This window comes from Suricata suricatta, chromosome 4 (genome assembly GCF_006229205.1).
Source record: "Suricata suricatta isolate VVHF042 chromosome 4, meerkat_22Aug2017_6uvM2_HiC, whole genome shotgun sequence".
Lineage (NCBI taxonomy): Eukaryota > Metazoa > Chordata > Mammalia > Carnivora > Herpestidae > Suricata > Suricata suricatta.
In genome coordinates, this window is record NC_043703.1 from 88,107,817 (window position 1) to 88,132,405 (window position 24,589).

The window sequence follows — 24,589 nt, forward strand, 5'->3', positions numbered from 1 at the left end:
ATGAAGTATAAAGGCAATTTAAATGTTTTGTCCCTTCCCTGCATGCTTAGTCCCCCTCTTTTTTCCCTGCTTTATTTTTCTCCACAGCATTGTTTAGCTACTTTCTGCCACTACACTCTACTCCAGCCACAGTAGCCTCCTTATTATTCCTTAGAATTTAGCAGTCATTCTTTTGCCTTAGGACATTTGATATAGCTAGATCTTCTTGGAATGTTCTTCCACAATTTTATATGATTGACCCCCTTTCTCTTTGCTCAGAGGTCACCTTTCAATGAGGACTTATCTGATAACCCTATTAAAATTCAAACTAGTTCTTCAGAAAACTCCCAGTATAGTTAACTCTGCTCTTTTTTCTCCTACATTACTACGTAACTTATTTGTTAGATTTAGTTTTATTGTCTACTAAGTTGGAATGTAAGCTTGCCCCCAAAGACAGGGATCTTTGTTTTTTTTTTTTAACTTTTTTGTCTCAAGTGCCTAGAACAGATGTAAATGCTCATGTATTTTTTGAATAACACAGTAACTATCTGATATATATTTTACCTACTTTTTTCTCTTTTCAACTAGAATGTAAGTTCCACGAGGGCAGAGATTTTTGTCTATTTTATTTTATTGCTATCCTGAGCATATAACACGTTGTCAGGCGTCCTCATTAACCAATTGTCAAATAAATGACAACACTGGGTTAGCATCTTTTCACTTGGGCCAGTTATGATTTTCTTTTTTTTTTTTTCCTAAAAATTTTATTTTTAAGTAATCTCTGTGCCCAATGTGGGGCTCAAACTTAAAACCCCCAAGATCAAGATTCGCATGTTCTATCAACAGAGCCAGCCAGCTGCCCCTAATTTTGTTTTTCAGAGTGGAATCAGTATTATGTTTTTTATGTCTATAAAAGTAATACATGTTTCTTATAAAAATTTCAGTCCATATAGAAGAGTATAATGAAGAAAATAACATTTACTGTAAGCACACTTTGCTGTGATTAGACATAATCTTCAGCTTACATATTATTGGTTATGTTCCATCTATCTAGGATATGTATATATAAATTTTCTTTTTACAACAAACAAAATTTTTGGCTGTGTGACTTTTTATACCTAAGTTAATATGAACACCTTTATACATAATACAGATCCATTTCTTTTTGGTATCTATATAATAGTCTAAATTAAAGCATTGAAAATTATCTATCCAAAACTATATAAATTTATCCAAACTGTACATAAATTTTATTTCATACCATAACACCCCTTAATATATCATAAATTACAAAAATGTAATTGCCAGAGAAACCCTAGAAAGAACTTGGGCCTAAAGAACAAATGAGAAGTAATAATTCCAGAAAAGTCATATTTAAAATAAAGCAAGAAACAGTTTAGAATAATGAGGGGGAGGTTTATGAATTGAGAAGTAAATTAATTATACTAATAAGCAACTTTATAGCATATAGTTCATAGCAAATAGATCATTGAATAAAAACATAGCCACTGCCCTCTAGAAACATACAATCTAATCATATATTCAATATATGACTATAGATAACTATACTATAAGACTGGGTATGCTCAGTGTCCTAAACCTGATACCAAAAGTATTTTATGGATAATCTTGATTGAACTAAACTATCAAAAGAATTCAGAAGAGAAAGTAATTATTTATGACTTTGGTAATATGGGAAAATTTTTATCCTACTAATTCTTATATCTCTTCCCTATTATCATCTTCAGAATTATGAGTAGTATTAATATTTTGTTGTGGTTTGTAGGGAGTGATTTGGTAAGATATAACCAATTAATATTTCATAACAAACTGATTAATCTAAAAGAACTATATCCTATGTTCTTTTACCATCTAAAGGTAGATGAACAGAAAAGGGTAGATAATGTTTTATTTTGTAAAATATTCATTACATGTTTTTATTTTTAAGTGGCTTTCTTTTTAAAAATTAAAAATATTTTTTTGTCATGGTAAGTATACTCTTTAATCCCCATCCCCCTTTTCGCCCATTCCCCACCCACTTCTTCTCTGCTAACCATCAGTTTGTTTTCTGTGGTTAAGAGTCTATTTCTTGGTTTGTCTCTTTCTTTTTTTTCCTCCTTTGTTCATTTTTTTGTTTCTTAAATTCTACATATGAGTTGAGATCATGTGGTATTTATCTTTCTCTGACTGGTTTCACTTAGCATTATACTCTCTAGCTCCATCCATGTTGTTGCAAATGGGAAGATTTCATTTTTTATGGCTGAAAAATATTCCTCTGTGTGTGTGTGTGTGTGTGTGTGTGTGTGCGTGCGTGCGTGCGTGCGTGTGTGTGCGTTTGTGCACGTGCACCACATCTTTATCCATTCATCTGTTGATGGACAGTTGGGCTGCTTTCATCATTTGGCTATTGCAGATAATGCTTCAAGAAACTTAGGGGTGCATGTATCCCTTCGAATTAGTGCTTTTGTATTTTTTGGGAAAATGCCCAGTAGTGCAATTATTAGATTGTAAGGTAGTTCTATTTTTAATTATTTTGGGGAATTTCCATCTGTTTGCTACAGTGGCTACACCAGTTTGCATTCCCACCAACAGTACAAGAGCATTTCTTTTGCTCCACATTCTCACAACGCCTGTTGTTACAAGTGGCTTTCCTTTTTGATGTTCTCTTTTTAGTTAAATCTGGTTAAATAGTTTTAATCTAAATAACAATTTTTTTCTGGCTTTTCAGATTGAACTCATTTGCCAGCAAAATAATATAATAGTATTGGAAGATACAATAAAAAGGCTTAGATCTGTAAGTGCATTTTTCATAAATATATGTTGCAGAATCATTTTTATTCTATTAGTAAGAGTACAAAAAATGGTACATGTGTTTTAGCTCTCATGAATTTTGTGAACAATAAAAAAATATCTGTTTTTCTGAAATTAGTATTCTGCTTGATGCACAGGGGCACTTCCCATCTGTAAAAGTATCACTGTTCTCGCTCCATTTTATCATTATGCCTTTGTTTCCCAGAGGTGGGGAGAATTTTTGGTTGGTTTTATTAGTACCCTTATCTTTACTTGGTTTAAAATGATGACTGTGAGTAATTTCATTCTCAAAATATAAGATGCATTTGTTTACACATTAACTTTTATTGCTGTTAGTAATAAATATTAAGTAGAATATTATAACTTAATTTTGAATAATATGTTTTTTTTATATAACAATGCAAAGTGAAAACTGCTCTGTTGAGACAGTTTAATATTATCATTTAAAATATTTAAAACACCCTCTCTGAAAGTATATCTGGAATTTTCTCCCAATAAAGTATTAGTAAAATAAAGATTGTGAAAAACAAACAAAAGCTTCTGAATACATTAAAGTGAATGGGAATGTACTTGAAAGTGCCTGCAAGTATAACATAGAGAGCATTCATTTGCTTTATTCATTCATTGAAAAATTATTGAACAAAACTTAGATGCTCTGAACACATGCTTTAATATTAGCATACAAGTTTTCTCAGTAAATTAAGTCAATTTCTAGGACTTATAATTAGATCTGTGGATATTTCTAGACTTTCCAAATGGTAAAGATACCATTTTTTCTTAAAATTATAGAATAAATTTATGGGTACTTTTCAGTTAAATAAAAATATAGTAAATTCTGAAATGTTAGAAAAAGGAGGTACCTAACTGCTTCTTAGAGAGTATTGATGAATTCTCTTTAAAATACCAAATTTATTATTTTTAAGGATCCTGTTTATTCAACTTGCATTTAGAAAATTATGCTATAGCTTAGTTTGAAATAATGACCTAATTTTTTCCTCCTTGGCAAGATAATTTTAGAGACTGAAAAAGCACAAAATAAATCTCCTTCCAGACTTGATTCTTTTGTCAAGACTTTAGAAGCAGACAGAGATTATTATAAGAGTGAAGCTCAAAATTTGAGAAAAATGATGAGAAGTAGATCTAAAAGTCCAAGACGCCCGTCTCCATCTTCCCGGGTAGGTTTTGGAAACTTATAAATGTTTTGGAGTTCATTGTTTAAACACTGACTTTTATTCTTTCATTTACCTAATATGGAAATAATTCATTTTGATTTGGTATGAAGTGGTATATCAAAGAGTTGGAGAGACAGCAGTGTCTTTGATAGCACAGTGGACACTGAAATTGGTTCTTTATCCCCAGTATTAGAGTAGTTGGGAGGTAATCAGATAAATATGGACTAGTTTGGGATGAAGCTGCTTAAAAGAGAAGTGATTTTTTAAACTCTCTTTTTTTCATCATTTCTTTTCATTATGTAGTCATTTTTGCTTGAGTAGAAATCATGTACTGCTATTAGTGACACCATTTTCTTAAAAGCACATATCAAAGAAGAATTTCAAATTTCTTGTATAATAATCATAGGGTGCAAACTGTGATGTAGAGCTTTTGAAGACAAGAGACCGTGAAGAACTTAAATGCATGCTGGAAAAATATGAGCGTCATTTGGCAGAAATTCAGGGTAATGTCAAGGTTCTTACATCTGAGAGAGACAAGACCTTTCTTCTTTATGAACAGGTAAACTTATTTTTAAATAAAATACCCACATAAAAATATTCAGTACTAAAGCTATGTAATTTTTTAAGTTCTCTAAGAATACTTAAATCCGCCAATCAAATTAAGTAACATTTAGGAATTACCTTTGTTCTTTTGTTTTAATGTCTTTATTTTATTTTGAGAGAGAGTGAGTTGAGGAAGGGCAGAGAGAGAGAGAGGGGGGACACAGAATCCGAAGCAGGCTCCAGGCTCTGAGCTGTCAGCACAGAGCCCGAAGCAGGGCTCAAACCCACAGACTGCGAGATCATGACCTGAGCTGAAGTTGGCTACTTAACTGACTGAGCCACCCAGGCGCCCCATTGTCCTTCTTAAGATATTCTTAATGAAATGTAATGTATTTCTAATACAATAAGTGTATGTGTGCATACACACACACACATTACTCCCATATCCAAAAAAGATCATATACGTGCATAGAAATAGTCTGATTTTTGGCATGGGAAATGAGGAAAGTGTTAAGTGAGGAGTTCAAGGTAAAAGGATTTTGATTTTAGGGTTAGAAAATGCTAACATCACTTGATGTACTGTCAGTCATTTTAGGAACTGCCATTTTATTTGCTTAATTTAGGAGAGTAAGATCAGTTTGTAGTTTATCTCTATTTGTAGCCTAAAGTTATATAGTCCTTATTAATCATATAGGACAAATATTTACTCTACAAATATTAAACCCCATGAGTCACCAACATAATTTTTAAAAAAATATCAAATTTTATTAAGAATTATAGCTTGCCACTCTAAGAAGAAAATGCTAAAGTACAAAGTGTTTTCTATGTGCAATATATTTGGGGGAGATAAAGTATATTGTCTTGTATTTACTTTTTGTTACTTTAGCATAAGTAGTCCAGAAGATATTGTAAAAAATAGAAGAAATGGGTATTTTCTAGCTGTTGTGATCAAGGAAATCTTTGCTAGATGATAGGGAATTTGAGTCCTGAAGGAAGAATGGAGTTCCTATTATCTTGAAAGGGGTAAGAAGGAACATTCCAGGTTCAAGGAATGGTGTGAGGCAAAGGACAAAGGCAGGAAAATCAGAATATAAATGGATCAATGTTAAGACTAATTTAAGACTAATTTGTGCCTTTGGAGTAGGGGGGAGCTAAGGCTGGAGAGGTAAATTGGCCGAGGGCAAGGGCCTGCAAACCTTTTCTGTAAAGGCCCAGAAAATAAATACCTTGGGCTCTGCCCGCCATTCAGTTTGTCACAGCTATTGAACTCTGTTGTAGTGTGAAAGTAGATTTAGACAATCTACAAATTTTTGCTGTGTTACAATATAACTTTACTTTTGGACACAGAAATTTGATTATCATATTATTTTTACCTATTATACATATTTTGAAATCTTTTTTTTTAATCATTTAAAAATGTAGAAAACAATCTCAGCTTATAGACCTACAAAAATAGAAGGCAGGCTAGATTTGGATGTGTGAGCTCTATGTAGTTTGCCATCTTCTGGAGTACATTTATACTTTGCTTTTTATGTACTGATAATCTGGTTATTTTTAGAGCAGAAGAAATGACCAAAGATACACTTTTACAATTTTAACCTGTTAAAAATTTTATATTATTTTTTTCATAATCTTTCTGTTATCTTTTTATGTAACAATTTCTCTTTCAAGAGAATTGGAAGAAGGAGAAACTGTGGACTCTTTAGAAGGATGTGAAAAGTCTGTTCATGAGGCATTAAGAACTAACCTGGGCCAGCAGTGGGGCTGGAGGGGTGTAGTGCCTGGGTGGCTTAGTTGGTTAAGTGGCCAGCTCTTGGTTTCAGCGCAGGTTATAATCTCACAGTTCATGAGTTCAAGCCCTGTGCTGGGCTCTGTGCTGACAGTGCAGCGCCTGCTTGGGATTCTCTGTCTCCCTCTTTCTCTGACCCTCCCGCTCATGCTCTCTGTCTCTCTCAAAATAAATAAACTTAAAAAAAACTAAGCCAGGGTGCTATCTGTGGAAATAAGGATAGGGACAGGTGCAAAAGACACTATAAAGGAAGCCTTGACAAGATTTGGTTTTTAGCAAAACGGGGGGGGATGAATGGAACTGACTGAATTTAATTTTTTTAAATGTTTATTATTTTTACTTTTGAGAAAGGGACACACATACAGAGCGTGAGTGGAAGAGGGATAGAGAGAGAGGGAGGCACAGAATCCAAAGCAGGCTCCAGGCTCTGAGCTGTCAGCACAGAGCCCGGTGTGGGGCTTGAACTCACAACTGTGAGATCATGACCTGAGCCAAAGTCAGATGCTTAACTGACTGAGCCACCCGGGCGCCCCAAGACTGAAATTCTTTTTTGAATGACTGAAGAATTGTGGTAGTGGAAAAAGACATAGCAAAGCCATTGGTGACTTGAGGGGAAAAATGTGTTGGTTTCATAGATGGTAAGATGATGGTTGTATATTCAGAAAGTAATTGCTTTCAGGCAGAAAGAAATGTGGAACTGGAGTGGGGAGAGAGGAAAGAGCTGAATATGTAGACAGGTAATTCATCTGCTTAGAGGTAAGTTTTGGGCCTTCAGAGTGAATGAGGTTTGAATGAGAAAGCTTTAGGGAAACAGAAGTCAAGATGTTATGTTGGGACATTTTATTCAATTGGTAGAGGAGCTTTGAAAGAGATAAAGAAGACAGAAAACTAAGGTAGAACAATATTAAGCCCAAGAGAGGAAAGAATCTCAAAGAGAGTATTAAAGACAATGTCAAATGTTGCCAAATATTGAAAACAGGAGCTGAGAAAAGGCCATGTGGTGAGGTCATTAGTTGAAATTCTGTAAAATGGTAGGTATAGGGTCCAGATTACACTGGGATGGGAGAGTGGGTGCTGAGGAATAGGCAATGGGTACAGACCATGGTGCTTAAAACAAGTCAATGCAAAAGAGATGTAGGATGGTATCTGGGGTCGCAAGGCTTAGTGACAGCTTTTCAAGATATGGGAGCCTTGTGCCATGGTTGAAGACAGGTGAGAAAGAGCCAGTGGAGAGGGTGCTATTCAAAGTGAGAGGAAATAATTATATAGTTGCTTTTGACTTCCTCAAAACGTAATTACTAATAACCTACTGTTGACCAGAAGTTTTACCAATAACATAAATTCAATTAACACATTTCTTATATATGTATATATAAATGTATGTACATATTGTATATACACACATATACATTTATGTACATATATTGTGTTATTAAGAAAATCATGAGAAAATACATTTATAGCATTATACTGTATTTATTGAAAAAAATTGTATAAGTGGACCTTTGTATAAATTGAAACCCATGTTGTTCATGGGTCAACTGTAATTGAGTCAGGAGTATCTTAGAAGACATTTCAGGAGATGAGGTCCAGGATTCTGGTGAAGGCTTAGCTGTGGAAATTGGGAGGTAATACATCTTCCTCTGAGACTTGGGCGACCAGCTAAATAGGAAATGATCAAAATCAAGAGGAAGGAAGATTTTGCAGTGAAGTAGGAGATGAGATTATCTTTAGGTGTGGAATAGGTTTGGGACCTGAGGGTGGTTGAACAAGTGTGAAGTAGTGTATTGGGTTGTCGGTAAGGATGATGGGCTTTTCTTTCAGGGTAGAAGTAGCCAGAACACGGATGTGGCTTATACGTTTTTGTAGAAAAAGACAGAAAAACTAATATTTATTAAAATTGTATTCTACCTGGGGGTGCCTGGGTGGCTCAGTTGGTTAACCATCTGACTCTTGATTTAGGCTAAGGTCATGATCTCACAATCATGAGATCAGTGCCAGAGTCCGGCTTTCCTCTGGGTGTGGAGCGCGCTTGATGGGCTCCCTCTCTTTCTGCCCCTTCCTCCCAAAACAAAAACAAAAACAAAAACAACTATTTTACCTGAATTTTGCTGAATTCAAATTTATGTCACAAAATGGATATATAATACATAGCTATTTCTTAGTAAAACATTCTTTCTTGCATTGATTACCTAAATTTAAAAAATTTTTTGGCAAAGATATTAGAAACTAAACTTCTATTTTTATACATTCACTTGCATTTTTGGACATCATTTGCATTTATTTGTATAAACTCATTAAAAAACATTGTCCTGTTGCATACATTTTTATATATGTTTTGTATTTTAACTGGCTGGATATAAGATAGCTATATTTATGTCTGTTCTAAAGTGTTGTTAAATAGAAGTCTTGCATTTAAATAATAGGCACAGGAAGAAATTGCCCGACTTCGACGAGAGATGATGAAAAACTGTAAGTCTCCTAAATCGACAACAGCACATGCCATCCTCCGGCGAGTGGAGACTGAAAGAGACGTGGCCTTCACTGACTTACGAAGAATGACCACAGAACGAGATAGCCTGAGGGAAAGGCTAAAGGTTTGGATGAATTTTATCTGTATGACCATTTGTGAAACACAGCGCAGCAACATTGAAAACATTTTTTTTTTTTAACAGATTGCCCAAGAGACAGCATTTAATGAGAAGGCTCACCTGGAACAAAGGATAGAGGAGCTGGAGTGTACAGTTCATAATGTAAAGAAAACCACTTTTGTGCATTTGGCTATAAACTCCCCGTGGCTTCCCCCTTTCTCTTTTTCCCTGTGTTCAGAGAGATTCTTCTGTTTTTCTAAGATAGTGTTTATAATTCTAAAATACTTAAGTTGGTAAGTATGGTATAAATGATCACTTTCTCATTGTTTATTTCCTTCCAAAAAATGTAAGTAAAGTCTTTTTTGTGTTACATTGCAAAGTGTGTTCTTAAAAAAAAAAACCCATTAGGGATGCATTTTCAGGGATTTTAGCAACTTTCTCTCTCCCTATTTCATTAGAGATAACATAGCCAGATACAGAGAACTGGCTTATTCTACCTAAAGAGTAGCTAAGATAGAGAAAATTTTTATGGAATGAAAATTAATGAGAGTAATGTATTTAAACTGAATTTAAATGTGAAGCATCACTTTTTTACTAGTCAAGGATTTGAGATGTTATGAATATATATTTGAGATGTTATAACTATACAAACAGAATTAGGGGAATTTGCCTTTCTGTTACCAGGTTTAATTAAATATATTTATAAATTTGTGTTATATTGTTATAAAGAGAAAGAAAAAACATTATTTAGGAGAGAAAAATGATTTTTTTCATAATTCCACTTTATATGTATAACTTAATAGTGTTGAACAATGAATATATCCTTTTGCAAATAAGATACATATTCTGCAGTCAAAATGAACCAGATTGAACATGTAGATACATACAGTGTGGCAGGCATTATGCACAGGCATAATGCAGTGGCTTCTTCTTGTTCTTGCTCCGCCATAACTTGTCCATACAGCCTCCCACAACAATTCATGTCTCATCTGATCATCTCCTAGTAAATCTTGTCATATGCCACGGTTTGCACAAAAAGAGGATGTCTCTTTAGGAAGATTTTGTCAGTGATGGCAATAACCTTGTCATTCTACTTGTATAGCTTGATGATGAACGTATGGAGCAAATGTCAAATATGACTTTGATGAAGGAAACCATAACCACTGTGGAAAAAGAAATGAAATCACTAGCAAGGAAGGCAATGGATACAGAAAGTGAACTTGGCAGACAAAAGGCAGAGAATAATTCTTTGAGGTAAACTAAATTACCTTTAAACAACTAATTTACTGTAACTGCTAGACCTGCTTTTTGTAGTGTATTTTATAATGATAATTAAGTTGACTTTAATTTCTGAGAGGATTATTATAAAGCAATCATAGAAACTTCAGCACACATCAAATGATTTTCCCGAGATCACCTATAGACTGGCAATGCCATACTTAACTAGGAATCAAACTTCAAGTAGTCTTTACCTTACATTTGCAGAAAGCCTTAATATTTAACAGACATAGCTTTTACAAAGTCCTTCTGGGTACAGAGCATATTTGACTTTGGTGTTTGAATGTGTAAGAACATGTATTGGAACTGCTGTTATTTGATGGCCAAGTAGGTACTTAGCCCTTCCTATATACTGGTATGGTAGCAAAAGTATGCCAATTAAAGCAACCTATAGGCAATCAGTATAGGGGAATAAGTTTCTGAAGACCTCCAGTTTTACTTTTAGTATCTGTTGATGTGAAAAATAGAGTTCTACACATTCAGTAATGTTGAATTGCAGTGCAGCTGTGAATATTTGAAAAATAGTAATTCATATGAGTGTGAAATACATTAAGTCTACAGATAATTCTTGGTTCACATAAGAGTTCCCAGGGACCCCTCTTTCATCTTTCAAGGGTCTGTGGTACATAGTTTTAAATCGCTTGTCAGACAGATACTCAGTTTTTTTTCCATTCATTCATTCACTTGTTCATTCATGGGTCTGTGGTACATATGTTGAAATCACTTGTCAGGATAGACTTGTCATTCATTCATTCATTCATTCACTTTAAGGTTTATTTATTTTGAGAGAAACAGAGAGCAAGTGGGGGAGGGGCAGAGAAAGGGGGACAGAGGATCCACAGCATGATCTGTGCTGAGACAGCAGAGAGACCAATGCGGGACTTGAATTCAGGAACCACAAGATCATGACCTGAGCTGAAGTCAGACATTTAACCAACTGAGTCAACTCAGGTGCCTCTCACTTCATTTATTTTTTAATTTCCTGTTTAAAAGGATATTTTAAGAAAAGGATGAAGGGTAAAGAAAATTTAAATCATCCATAATTCTGAAACTCATTGAAAACTATTATTAATATAGACCTCTTTCTAATCAGAAATATTTCCATCCATATTATTTAAACTTTCTGTGTAATTGACATTGGCCAGTTTCATTTATTGTATATCATAGCATTTTCCTGTGTCATTAGAAGTTCCTTGAAAGTAGTTTATTAAAATATTCTAACAGAAAAATGTGCAATACTTCTGAAAGGTTTTGCATATTGTTTTCTTTTAACAGTGGTATTAGAGTCTAATTGACATACATATAATAAACTGCACATGTTTTAAAAAGTGTTTATTTTGTATATTTCTAGAACTGTAGCACAATCAAGACAGTGGCCTTATCCATCATTCCCAAAAGTTTCCTCATGCCCCTTTGTAACCCCTCACTTATTCTGCCAATCCCTGGGCAACCACTGATTCATTTTCTGTCATAGAGATTTGTTTGGATTTTCTAAAATGTTATGTAAATAAAATCATATATTCTTTTATTGGACTGCCTTCCCTCAGCATAATTATTTTGAAATTTATGTTATATAACCAGTAGTTTATTCCATTGTATGAATACATCTCATGGGCATTTTGGTTATTTCTAGTTTTGGACTATAAAAAATAAAACTTTCATGTACATTCTTTTATGAGTCTTTGTGTGGACATAAGCTTTTATTTTTCTTGGATAAATACCTAAGAGTAGAGTGATCAGGCCTGTGATGTTTATATATTTAACTTTTGAAGAAATCATTAAACTGTTTTCCAAAGTGGTTGTACTATTTTATTTTACATTTGTACCAGTAGTGTATAAGTGTTCAGGTGTTACACAGCCTCACCAACACTTGGCGTACATTATCTTTTTAATCTTAACCATTCTATTAGGTATGTTTTATGGTTTTAATTTGCCTTCTTTCATAACCAATGATTTGTAAGCATCTGTACATGTGCTTACATGCCATACATTTATCTTCTTTAGTGTCCGTTCAAATCTTTTGCACACTTTTATTGAATTGTTTATATTACTATCGAGTTGTAAAAGTTCTCTCTGTATTCTAAGTCATGTATCACATATATTTTGCAAATATTTTCTCCTGGTCTTTGGCTTTCCTTTTTATTAAGTGTCTTTTAATGAGCAAATGTTTTTCATTTTGATTAAGTGAAATTTATTGATTTTTAAAAAATTTTATCCAGCCTTTTGTATTCTTTTAAAGAAATCATTGTCAGGGCTAAGGTCACTAAGATTTTTCTTCTGTGTTTTCTTCCAGTAGTGTAACATTAAAATTTAACATTTGAATCCGAGATCCATTTCAAAGTTTTTGTGCTTAGTACACAGGATATAAATCAAAGTTCACTTTTTTTTGGCGTAATGATAATTAGTTGTTCCAGTACCATTTACTGAAAAACTATCCTTTCTATAGTGAATCGTTTTTGTGCCTTTGTAGAAAGTCAGTTGTCCACGTATATGGAGGTCTGCTCCGTGACGAGCTGTTTTGTGTGATGGATCTGTTTATATATCTCGATTCCAATACAACCTGCCTGATTACTTTGGGTTTTTTTAAAGTCTTCAAATTAGGTAATGTTAGTCTTCAACTATGTTCTTTCTCAAAGTAGTTTTGGCTATTCTAGATCGTTTGTATTTTATTTTAATTTTAGAATCAACTTCACAGTGTATACAAAAAAAAGCCTGCTTGGGAATTTGATTGGTATAGGGAAGACTGACACCTAAAGAATATCAAGGGTTCCCACTCATAAATACAGTATAGCTCTCCATTCTTTACATCTTTAATTTCCCTCAGCAATGTTGTGTAGTTTTTAGTGTGGTCTTGTACTTCTTTTTTTGTCAGATGTATATCTGAGTATGTCCTATCTTTTGATGCTGTTATAAATGGAAATTTAAAATTCACTTTCTGATTTTTTATTGCTTGTATATGAAAACAATTTTAAAGATAAACTTTGTATTTTAGAACAGTTTTAGATTTACAGAGCAATTGTGAAGATGGTAGAGTTCCAACTTACCTCACACCCAATTTCCTCTGTTATTAATATCTTACATTAGTAAATGACATTTATTATGATTAAAGAATCTATTATTTGATACATTATTAACTGAAGTCCATACCTTTATTCAGATTTCCTTAGTTTTCCCCTAATGTCCTTTTTCTGTTCCAGGATCCCATCCAGGACACTACATTACATTTAGTTGTCATGTCTCCTTAGGCTTTTCTTGGCTATGACAGTCTCAGACTTTCCTTGTTTTTGATGACCTTGACAGTTTTGAGGAATACTGATCAGGTATTTTGCGGAATGTCTCAATTGGGGGTTTGTCTTGTTTTCTCATGATTAGACTGCGTAATATGTTTTTGAGAGAAAGATCACAGAAGTAAAATGCCATTTTAGGGTACATATATGTCCAAGGTATCATGGGTACGTATTATCAATATGATTTATTACCGTTGATTTTGACCTTGACCACCTAGCTGAGGAAATTTTTGCCTTTTCAAGAATGTCATATAATTGAAATCATACAGTATAAAACCTTTTCAGACCAGCTTCTTTCACTTAGCAATGTGCATTTTAGGTTCGTTTGTGTTTTTTCATAACTGGATAGCTCATTTCTTCTTATCATTGACTAATATTCTTATCATTGTATGGATGTGCCACAGTGGGTTTATTCATGCACCTATTGAAGGACATTTTGATTGCTTCCAGTTTTTGGCAATTATGAACAAAGCTGCTGTAAACTTTCATGTGCAGGTTTTTGTGTGGACATAGGTTTTCAAATAGGTAAATACCTAGGGGAATAATTACTGAACTGTAGAGTAAATCTGTATTTAGCATTATGAGAAACTGCCCAACTCTTTAAAAGTGATTGTAATATTTTGCATTCTCACCAGTAATGAATGAGAGTTTCTGTTGCTCCATATCCTTGTCAGCATTTGGTATTGTCAGATTTTTGCATTTTTAATAGGTATAATAGGTATGTAGCAATATCTCATTGTTGTAATTTGCAATTCACTAATGACAAGTGATGTAGAACATCTTTTCATATTGTAACTTGCCATCAGTATATTTTCTTTTTTCTTTTTTAATTTTTTTAAATGTTTATTTATTTTTGAGAGAGAGAGAGAGATACAGAGACAGAGAATGAGTTGAGGAGAGGCAGAGAGAGCGGGAGACCCAGAACTTGAAGCAAATTCCAGGCTCCACATTGTCAGCACAGAGCCTGACACGGGGCTCGAACCCACGAACCGCGAGATCATGACCTGAGCCAAAGTCAGACACTTAACCGAGTCAGCCACCCAGGCGCCCCATCTGTATATTTTCTTTAATAAGGTATATATTTAGATATTTTGCCCGTTTTTTAGTTGTTTTGTTTGTTTACTGTTAAATTTTAAGAATCTTCTGAATATTTTGGATATATGTTGTTATCAGATATGTGGTTTGCAAATATCTTCTCCCTATCTGTGCATTGTCTTTTCAGTCTTTCAACAATGTCTTTCATAAAGCAGAAAATTTAAATTTTGATAAAATTCAACTTACCCTTTTCTTTCATGAATTGTATTTTTGTGTGGTGTTTAAAAACTCATTACCAAACCCAAGTGCACATATTTTTCTCTTGTGTTTTCTTCTAGAAATGTATAGTTTTGCTTAAGGTCAGTGATCTATGTTGAGTTAATTCTTGTGAAAGATGTAAAGTTTGTATCTCAGTTCATTTAAATTGCGTATGGGTGTCTTAAACTTGTTCTAGCACCATTTGTTGATAGACTGCCCTTTCTGTATTGTCTTTGCTCCTTTGTTCAAAGGTCAGCTGATTATATAGAGGCACCTGGGAGGCTCAATCGGTTTAGTATCCAACTTCAGCTCAGGTCATGGTCTCATAGTTTGTGAGTTTGAGCCCTGCATCGGGCTCCCTACTGTCAGCCCAGAGCCCGCTTTGGATTCTGTCTCCCTCTCTCTCTGCCCTTCCCCTGCTCTCTCTCTCTAAAAAATAAATATTAAAAATATTTTTTAAAATATCAGCTAATTATATTTGTGTGGGTCTATTTCTGGGATCTCCATTCTGTTTCATTGATCTATTTTGTTTATTCTTTTGCCAAACCATGCCGTCTTGATTACTATAGCTTTATAATAAGTCTTGAAACTAGGTGGTGTGAATCCTCCAACTTTCTCCTAATCAACAGTTTATTGGCTATTCTTGGTCTTTTAGCTTTCCATGTAAAATTTAGAATTGGTTTCTCTGATTCTACAATAAATATATATAAAATAGCTTTCTGAGATCTTAATTGGGTTTGCATTGAATCTGTAGATCAAATCGGGGAGAACTAACATCTTTATTTTTTTATTTTTAAATTTTTTGTTTTTGAGAGGAGAGTGAGGGGCAGAGAGAGTGAGGGAGAGGAAGAATGTTAAGCAGGCTCCATGCCCAGCATGGAGACCAGTACGGGGCTTGATCTCACTACTGTGAGATCATGACCTGAGCTGAAATTATAAATTGGATGTTCAACTCACTGAGCCATCCAGGCACTCCACAAGTAACATCTTAATATGGGATGTTTCAGACGTAACATTTCTCCGTGTATTTAGATCTTTGATTTCTTTCATCATTGTTTTAAAGTTCTCTGTCTATAGATACTGTGTATTAATTTTGGAAAGTTCTAGGCTGTTACTACTTAAATTATTTTTAAATTGAAGTATAGTTGATATGTATTAGTTTTAGGTGTGTAACAGTGATTTGACAATTATATACATTATGAAGTGTTTGCCACAAGAATTGTAGTTTCCATGGATCACTGTACAGTTATCACAGTATTATTGACTACTTTCCCTATGCTGTACTTTTCATCCCCATGACTTATTTTATAATTATTTCAAATATTTCTTATGTTCTTGTTCTCTTGTTTTTTTTTCCTTTTGGTATTTCTATTATACCCCCAGTTATTAGATGTTCTGTTCTGTTGTTTTGTTTTTTTTTTTCATTTTTCATTTTAGTTTAGAAATTTTTTATTGACTTGTTTTCAAGCTCAGTGATTTATGCTTGGCTGTGTCTAGTCTACTAATGAGACCATCAAAGGTATTCTTCGTTTTTGTTATAATATTTTGCTTTCTAGCATTTCCTTTTGTTTCCCTCAAGAGTTTTCATCTCTCTGTTTATGTTACCCGCCTACTACTGCATACTGTCTACTTTTTCCATTAATGCCTTTAACCAATTAATCATAGTTATTTTAAATTTTCTAATAATTCCCATGAATGTGTTCTATTTGAGTCCAGTTTTATTCTTCAGGTTGTATTTTTGCTTGACTTTTGACATGCCTTGTAATTTTTTTTGTGGAACCCACACATACTGTATGGGGTGTTAACTGAAGTTGGTAAGCCTTTAGGTGAATGTTTATGTTAATTTGGCTGGAAGTTGAGGTAAGTTCAATATGTGTTGTAGATGCAGGTATGAGAGACTTCAAATTCCTCTGTTCTGTTTCTTTTTTTGACTTTAAGCTTCCTTAAGTATCCCTCCTCAGTGAGAGCATGCATCTTGCAGCTCTTTTGGTTGTGATTATCATGGAGCCCTATTTGTATGGTGGTTAGGTGAGAGGAGGGAACATGCTTTCCAGTGGTATATCTTTTCTTTTTTTTTATCCATTTACAAGATAAACAGGAAGGCTAGAGAGGGTAAAGTGGGAGAAATGCCCTTTGCTAGCTGGGATAAGGCTCTGGTAAAGTCTTAAGAATAATTCTATTATGAAGTATGCTGGGCATATTTCATAGTAATTACTTTTCCCCATCAGAGTCATAAGGGAATCTTTCTCAGATCTTTACTATGAGAACCTAGTGGAGTTCCTGGAGGTAAGCACACTGAAGTATAGGGATCCCTCTAAGACTGTGGCCTAGGAGCTTCTCACTCTCGTGTTAGTGTAAACTCAGCCTCTAGCAATGCATCAAATTTATTATTTAAATTTCTTAACCACTTGTGATTCAGGTGGTTCTCCTCCAGATGAGCAGATCTTGGTTACACTTTTCAGAATTGGGGTGGGCAGTTTACTCTGTAATTCACTATTCTAATATGTCACAGCAAGTCTTTGATTTTTATTTTGTTCTTATAACAATGAAAATGACAGTTTCTAAGCCCTTTATTTGTCAGAGTTGAAATCAGAAGTCCCACAACTGATTTTTATGTATTTATCTGGTATTTTACAACTTTGCTAAATTTACATTTTAGTTCTAGAGGCCTTTTTGTAGAATTCATTTGATTTTCTACATAGACAATTAGATCATCTGCAAATAAAGGCAGCTTTATGTTTTTAGTCTGCATGCTCTTTTGTTTTTTGTTTTCTGTTGCTTACCTTATTGCATTGGCTAGAATATCTTATACAATGTTGAGTAGAAATGGTGACGTAGACATCCTTGTCCTGTTCAGTATCATATGGGGAAGCATTTAGATTCAATAGTCAGTACGATGTTAGCTGTATCTTTTTCATAGATGTCTTCTATCAGGTTGAAAAAGTTTCCTTTTCTCAGGTTACTGAGAGCTTTATTTTCAGGAATGGATGTGCTTTGTCAAATTGGTCAGGATATATTATATTTTTTATAGATTACTGTTGTCCATAAACTAATGTTTCATTGGAGATATTTACATTTATTTTTATAATTGAAATTGGCCAATCATTTGCCTTTCTTAGGACTTTGTAAAATCAGATTTTGTTATCAATGTCATGTAAACCTTAAAATAATCTCAATTCATTTTGCCTTCTTTTATTACCTTAAAGACTTTGAATAATATTGGAGTTTTAGTCCTTAACCAATGAAGCCTTTTGGGTCCAACTTTTTTTTTTGAAGGAAAGATTTATTTGTTTAATGGATAAAGGAACAATTACAAATTTCTTCTTGTGCTATTCAATATATATTTTTGAGGCATTTGTTCATTTTCTCTAAATTTTAAAACAGTTTTTGAAATGTGTGTTTATAATATTCTGTGAAAAATTTAATGTTTATGTAGAGTCTGTAGTGAATTCCTCTTTTTTAGTCTGTTGTCATTATTAGTCTTTTCAAAGGCCTAACATTTGCTTTTGTGATCATCATTAAATTTTGCTCTTTATTATTTCCTTCTATTTTCTTTATATTTATTTTTAATTTCTTCTAGTTTTTTTCAGGTGAATGCATTTATCTTATTACTTTTCAGCTTTTTTTCCTCATATAAACATTTAAAACCATAAGTTTTCCTCATAATACTTATTTGAATGTATCCTACAAGTTTTGTTATGTACTTATAAAATGTTTTCCAGTTATCCATCATTACTTACTTGATTTATTATTTAAAAATGTGATTTTAAGTATCCAAATAGTGAATTTTCACTTATGTTTTTATGATTGACTTCTTGCTAATTACATTGCGTTGCAGAACATACTGTTAGATTTCAAATTTCTCAAAATTGTTGCCCTCTACTTTTATGATCAATTTTTGGTAATTACCTGTGTACACTTGAGAAATTTGTAAATTCTGAAACAGTCTGTAAATTCTGCAATGGTTTTGTATTTGTCCTTTAGTTCATATTTGTAATCATGTTATTCAAATATTATATATTTAGACTAAATTTTGTCTTTCATTTACAGGAATTTCACTGAAAGAGTTGTCTAAATTTCTGGCTTCAGAATCTTACATTTTTGTTCTCTTTCAAACCTACTGTAAGCTGCCTTTTTCTCCCACCATTCTATGAAAACTTTTTTACAGGGCAATATTTACTTTCATGTTGCTCAATTTAGTCTTCGTTTTGTTTGACCTGTCAGCAACATTTGACAAAGATAATCAGTTGTGCTTTTTATCTACTCCTTTAAACACTTTATTCGTTTGACTTCTCAGGAACCCTGCTCATGATTTTTTTTTTTTTTTCATCTCTTTGTCCTGTCTCAGGCTCTTCTGCTAGTTCCTTCTCCATGACATCCAAATATTTGGGTGTCCTTGAGCTCAGTTCTTCAACTACTTCTCTTCTTGTATATGTACTCTTCCGCGAGTGAACTCATCCAATCTCATTTATTTACTCTTGACTCTCAAATGTATATCTGCAGCATGGATTTCTCTTTTGAACTCCAGATTTTTTGTCATCTTATAGGTTATTGTCAAGTTGGTTTCCATATAAGACCCAGTGCTCATCCCAACAAGTGCCCTCCTCCATGTCCATTACCCCACTTCCCCTCTCTCCCACCCCCATCAGCCCTCAGTTTGTTCTCAGTATTCAAGAGTCTCTCATGGTTTGCCTCCCTCCCTTTCCCCAACTATTTTTTCCCCTTCCCTTCCCCATGGCCCTCTGTTCAGTTTCTCCTGTTCCACTTATGAGTGAAAACATATGGTTATCTGTCCTTCTCTGCCTGACTTATTTCACTTAGCATAATACCCTCAAGTTCCATCCACGTTGCTACAAATGGCCAGATTTCATTCTTTCTCATTACCATGTAGTATTCCATTGCATAGATAAACCACATCTTCTTGATCCATTCTTCTTGAACTCCAGATTTGAATGTCCAACCACCTCCTTTTCATCTTCACAAGGATGTCTAATTGACATCTCAGACTTAGCATTTTCAAACCTGAGTTCTGCTATCCACTACCCTTCACCCTCCAACACACAAATCTGTTCTTTCAGTTTTCAAATCGCAGCAATTGTTAAGTTTATTCATGTAATTCTTGGCCTGACGCCTTGAAGCGATCTGTGATTTCTCTATTCATGTATCCATATCCAATCCATTTTGTTCTATCTTCAAAATATACTTAAGAGCAGAGCATTTCTCACAACTTTTTTGTAACCATGCTGATATTGAAGGATATGTTTGCGAGGTAGAGAATTCTAAAGGTTGGGAATTACTTTTATTTAACACTTTGATAATATCTTTCCAGTATCTTATGACTTGCATTATTTCTGCTGAGTAGTCAACTATCAGCTTATTTTTTATAGGCGAATGTTTTATATTTTGTAATATATCATAGGTTTCATTTTATATGTACAAAAGGCAAAGTATTACAGAGAATCTACATAGGAGTTATGTAATCCAACTACATTCAGTATAGTTAAAATAATGTTGTCCCTATTTTCTCTTTTGTCAATTGATGAGAAAATTATAAGTTTTGTCCCATGTGTGAACACTCACTAGAAGTTGAGTGATAAGCACAATTCAGCACATGTCTGTATATCTATAACTCTAAACTGAGGTTCCATAGTGTTCTAAGCCAAATCAGCCAAAAAGAAATGAATGCATTTCTGTTTAGGTTTAACTACTGGTAAAGAAGAAAATCCCCAAGTGTTTCAAAACCAATACTCATTATTTGTGTTCCTATACTGCTTAAATGAACTTTTCTTTCTAAATGGATATATGTTAATAGCAGAAGTTCTTCTATTTGGGTTTCTATGTCAGGTAAATCAACAATAGTAAAAAGTTGGGAGTATTTTCAGAGTATTTCCTCAAAGGAGATTAAAAAAAATCTGTGTGTCTGCATCAGGCCCAAGAAGAATTTCCCATATAGTTGAGTAATTGATAGAGCTATCTTTTAACAAAATGTTAGTTTGGGCCTTTATGTTCAGTGATTCCAAGACTAATTCAGTTTGAGTTTGGTTATTTGATATTAAAAGATTTCAGTATTAAATCTGTTCTAGGGTGGCCTGGGTGGCTTAGTTGGTTAAGCATCTGACTCTTGATTTTGGCTCAGGTCATGAGGTTGTGGGATCGAACCCCACATTGGACCCCACCCTGAGCATAGAGCCTGCTTAAGATTCTCTCTCTCCCTATGCCCCCTTCCCTACTCATGCATGCTCTCTCTCTCTCTCAAAAAAAAGTAGTAATAAAAAATAAAAATAAATGTTTTCTAGATGACATGATATTCTATGTAGAAAATCCAAAGAATTAAAAAAAAATCGAGAACTAATAAGTGATTATAACAGGGTTGCAGGATATGAAGTTAATGTACAAAATCAGTTGCTTTCTTTTATACTGGCTATGAAGAAGTGGAATTTTAAATGGAAAACACAGTACCATTTATATTAGTACTTCCCAAAATGAAATACTTAAGTATAAATCTAACAAATTGTGTGTAAAATCTATATGAGGAAAACTACAAAACTGGTGAAAGAAATCGAAGAAGAAGTAAATAAATTAAAAATATTCAATGTTCATGCATGAGAAAACTTAGTATTTTCAAGATGTCCATTCTTCCCAACTTGTTCTATGGATTGAATAAGTTCAAATCAAAATTGCAGCAAGTTATTTGTGGATATCAATGAACAGCTTTTTTATTTTTTATTTTTATTAAAATCTTTTTTTAAAATATTTTATTTTTGAGAGAGAGGGGGGAAAAAGCATAAGCAGGAAGGGGCAGAGAGAGAGGGAGACACAGAATCGGAAGCAGACTCCAGGCTCTGAGCTATCAACACAGAGCCTGACGCAGTGTTCAAACCTACAAACTGTGTATCATGATCTCCACCAAAGTCGGACGCTTAACCTACCTAGCCACCCAGGTGGCCCCCCAAAGTTTTTTTTTTTTTTACTTTTTGAGTACCTTTTTGAGTACTTTTGAGTATAAGCTTGTGAGTCCATTACCTGAGCTGAAGTCTGACACTCAGCTGACTGAGCCACCCAGGCGCTTCAATGAACAGATTCTAAAGGTTATATGGAGAGGCAAAAGAACAGGCAACAGAATATTAAAGAAAACTAAATTGGATCACTGCCACTACTTGACTTCAAGATTTACTATAAAGTTATAGCAAGACAGTGTGGTATTGGTAAAAGGATAGACAAATAGATCAATGGATCAGAATAGAGAGCCCAGAAATAGACCCATGTAAATATAGTCAACTGATCTTTGACAAAGGAGCAAAGGCAATAGAATAAGGTATAGACAGTCTTCTCCATAAATTTGGTGCTGGAACAACTAATATCCACATGCCAAAAAAAAAAAAAAAAAAGATAGCACCACAAATAATCACACCTTTCAAATTAACTCAACGTGGATCATATACCTAAATGTAAAATGCAAAACCTCTAGTAGATAACAGGAGAAAATCTAGATTTTCTTGAGTGTGTTGCTGACTTTTTAGATACAACACCAAAGGCATACTCCATGCAAGAAATAATTGATTAACTGGACTTCATTTAAATATTTCTGCTCTGCAAAAGACAATGCCAAGAAAATGAGAAACCAAGCCACAGACTGGGAGAAAATATTTGCCAAAGGCACATCTGATAAAGAGCTGTTATCCAAAACATACAAAGAACTGTTTAAAAACTCAACAATAGGAAAACAAACAACCAAAATAAAAAATGGGCCAAAGACCTTTGCAGACCTCACCAAACAAGATATACAGATGGCACATAAGCATATGAAAAGATGTTCCACATCTTAGGTCATCAGTGAAATGCAAATTAAAACAATGAGATACCATTATATACTTATTAGAATGGACAAAATCTGGATCACCGACAAAAATGCTGGTAAGGATGTGGATCAACAGGAACCCCTATTCATTGCTGGTGGGAATTAAAAATGGCACAGCCACTTTGTCAGTTTCTATAAAGCTAAAGACACTTTTTAAAAATTTTTCAGTTTTTGTAATGTTTTATTTATTTTTTTGATACAGAGAGAGACAGAGAATGAGAGGAGGAGGGGCAGAGAGAGAGGGAGACACAGAATCTGAAGCAGGTTCCAGGCTCTAAGCTGTCCGCACAGAGCCCAATGCGGGGCTCGAACCCATGAACCTGAGCCAAAGTCAGAGACTTAACTGACTGAGCCACCCAGGCGCCCCAAGACACTCTTAACATACAGTACTCCATGGTATTATTTACTCAAAGTAGTTGAATCTTACATGCACACAGAAATGTGGACATGATGTTTATAGCAGCTCTAATCAGAATTGCCCAAACTTGGAAGCAACCAAAATCTATCCTAGGACCCTGGGCATTTGGGGTAAAGAAATTACACACACACACACACACACACACACACACACACACACGCACGCACACAGGCATTTTAATGTTCTGGGGTACCTGGGTGGTTTTGTTGGTTAAGTGTCCAACTTTGGTTCAGGTCATGATCTCACGGTTTGTGGGTTGGGACCTGCATCGGGCTCTGTGCTGACACCTCAGAGCCTGAAGCCTGCTTCAATTCTGTGCCTTCCTCTCTCTCTCTGCCTCTCCCCACCTAGTGTTCTTTCTGTCTGTCTCTCTCAAAAATAAATATTAGCAAAATTATAAAGTTCTAAATATTTCTTGGAGGAGTTGTAAGCGTCTTTTTTGACAGTTACAAGAGTCTGCAAAAGAAGCTACCGCCTTTATTTCTAAAGTTTCTATGGTTTACATGTCTTTTACGTGTGGGTTTATTGATCAGTGACTTAAAGATCTGATTTGAGAATTTCTGATTATGTGTGTAGTTTTCCATTTTGTTTTCCATATTAGATGGATCCCTGTGTTGTACAGGGGCACATCGCAATTTTGGAAAATAGATGGCTTCAATGAAATTTAATAGCATAGAAATAGCCACAGTGTACACTGCAAGGTTTTGCCACAATCCTCTGTTTGTCTGTCAGGATTCATCATTATCATATGATTTGACAGGCTTGTTGCATTTATGCTTCTGATTTTAGTATGCATTTTATTTAAGATAAAAAAAAATAATCTCTATATCCAGTGTGAGGCTCTAACCCACAACCTTGAGATCAAGAGTTGCATACTCTACCAGTTGAGCCAGCCAGGCACCACTTAGCATGCATTTTTAAATAATTTTTCTTTTTAAGGAAGATTCATGCCCAGCATGGAGTCCAACACAGGGATTGAGCTCAGGACCCTAAGATCAAACCTGTGCTGAGTTCAAAGGTTGGATGCTTAACTGACTGAGCACCCAGGTGCCTCAGCATGCATTAAAAATTTTTTTAATCTTTTTATTTTTGAAAGAGAGAGAGACAGGGTGACCTTTATTTATTTTTGAGAGAGAGAGAGAGAGAGAGAGAGAGAGAGAGAAAGTATGGGAGGAGCAGAGAGAGAGGGAGACAGAATCTGAAGCAGGCTTTATGCTCTGAGCTGTCAGCACAGCCTGACCCAAGGCTTGAACTCATGACTGGAGCCGAAGTCAGACCCTTAACCAATTGAGCCACCAAGCACCGCCCCCAGCATGCATTTAAAAATGCTGTTTTACAAAGAAAAAAGCTAAGACTATAATTTGTGAAGTCATTTGAAAAGATTCTTCAGTTGGGCTACAGTAGAATTTCACTATACTTTCAAATATTTTCTTGTTGATTATTGTACCATTCTGCAGACAGTGTTTTTGTTTTGCTTCCCTCACCCCCCCCCCCCCCGCATGCTGAATAAAAGTAGGAATTAGGATTTTGTAATAGGTACTGTGCAGAAAATGCTTTGCCTTCGTTGTCC

At 34.4% G+C, this 24,589-nt stretch overlaps 1 protein-coding gene across 5 annotated transcripts in view; it reads left to right on the forward strand.

The window, feature by feature from the left end:
* The window catches only part of TSGA10 (testis specific 10), a 151,245-nt gene that overhangs the window by 28,439 nt on the left and 98,217 nt on the right, over positions 1-24,589 (forward strand). For 4 of the 5 annotated variants that reach the window (XM_029937176.1, XM_029937178.1, XM_029937175.1 and 1 more), the window contains 6 exons: positions 2,708-2,773; positions 3,798-3,965; positions 4,369-4,521; positions 8,721-8,891; positions 8,970-9,047; positions 9,988-10,139. In XM_029937176.1, coding sequence (XP_029793036.1) covers positions 3,915-3,965; positions 4,369-4,521; positions 8,721-8,891; positions 8,970-9,047; positions 9,988-10,139 — 605 coding nt within the window. In that variant the 5' untranslated portion in view covers positions 2,708-2,773; positions 3,798-3,914. Of the gene's footprint in view, positions 1-2,705; positions 2,774-3,797; positions 3,966-4,368; positions 4,522-8,720; positions 8,892-8,969; positions 9,048-9,987; positions 10,140-24,589 lie in introns of those variants that run through there. The other variant, XM_029937177.1, reaches the window with a different exon arrangement.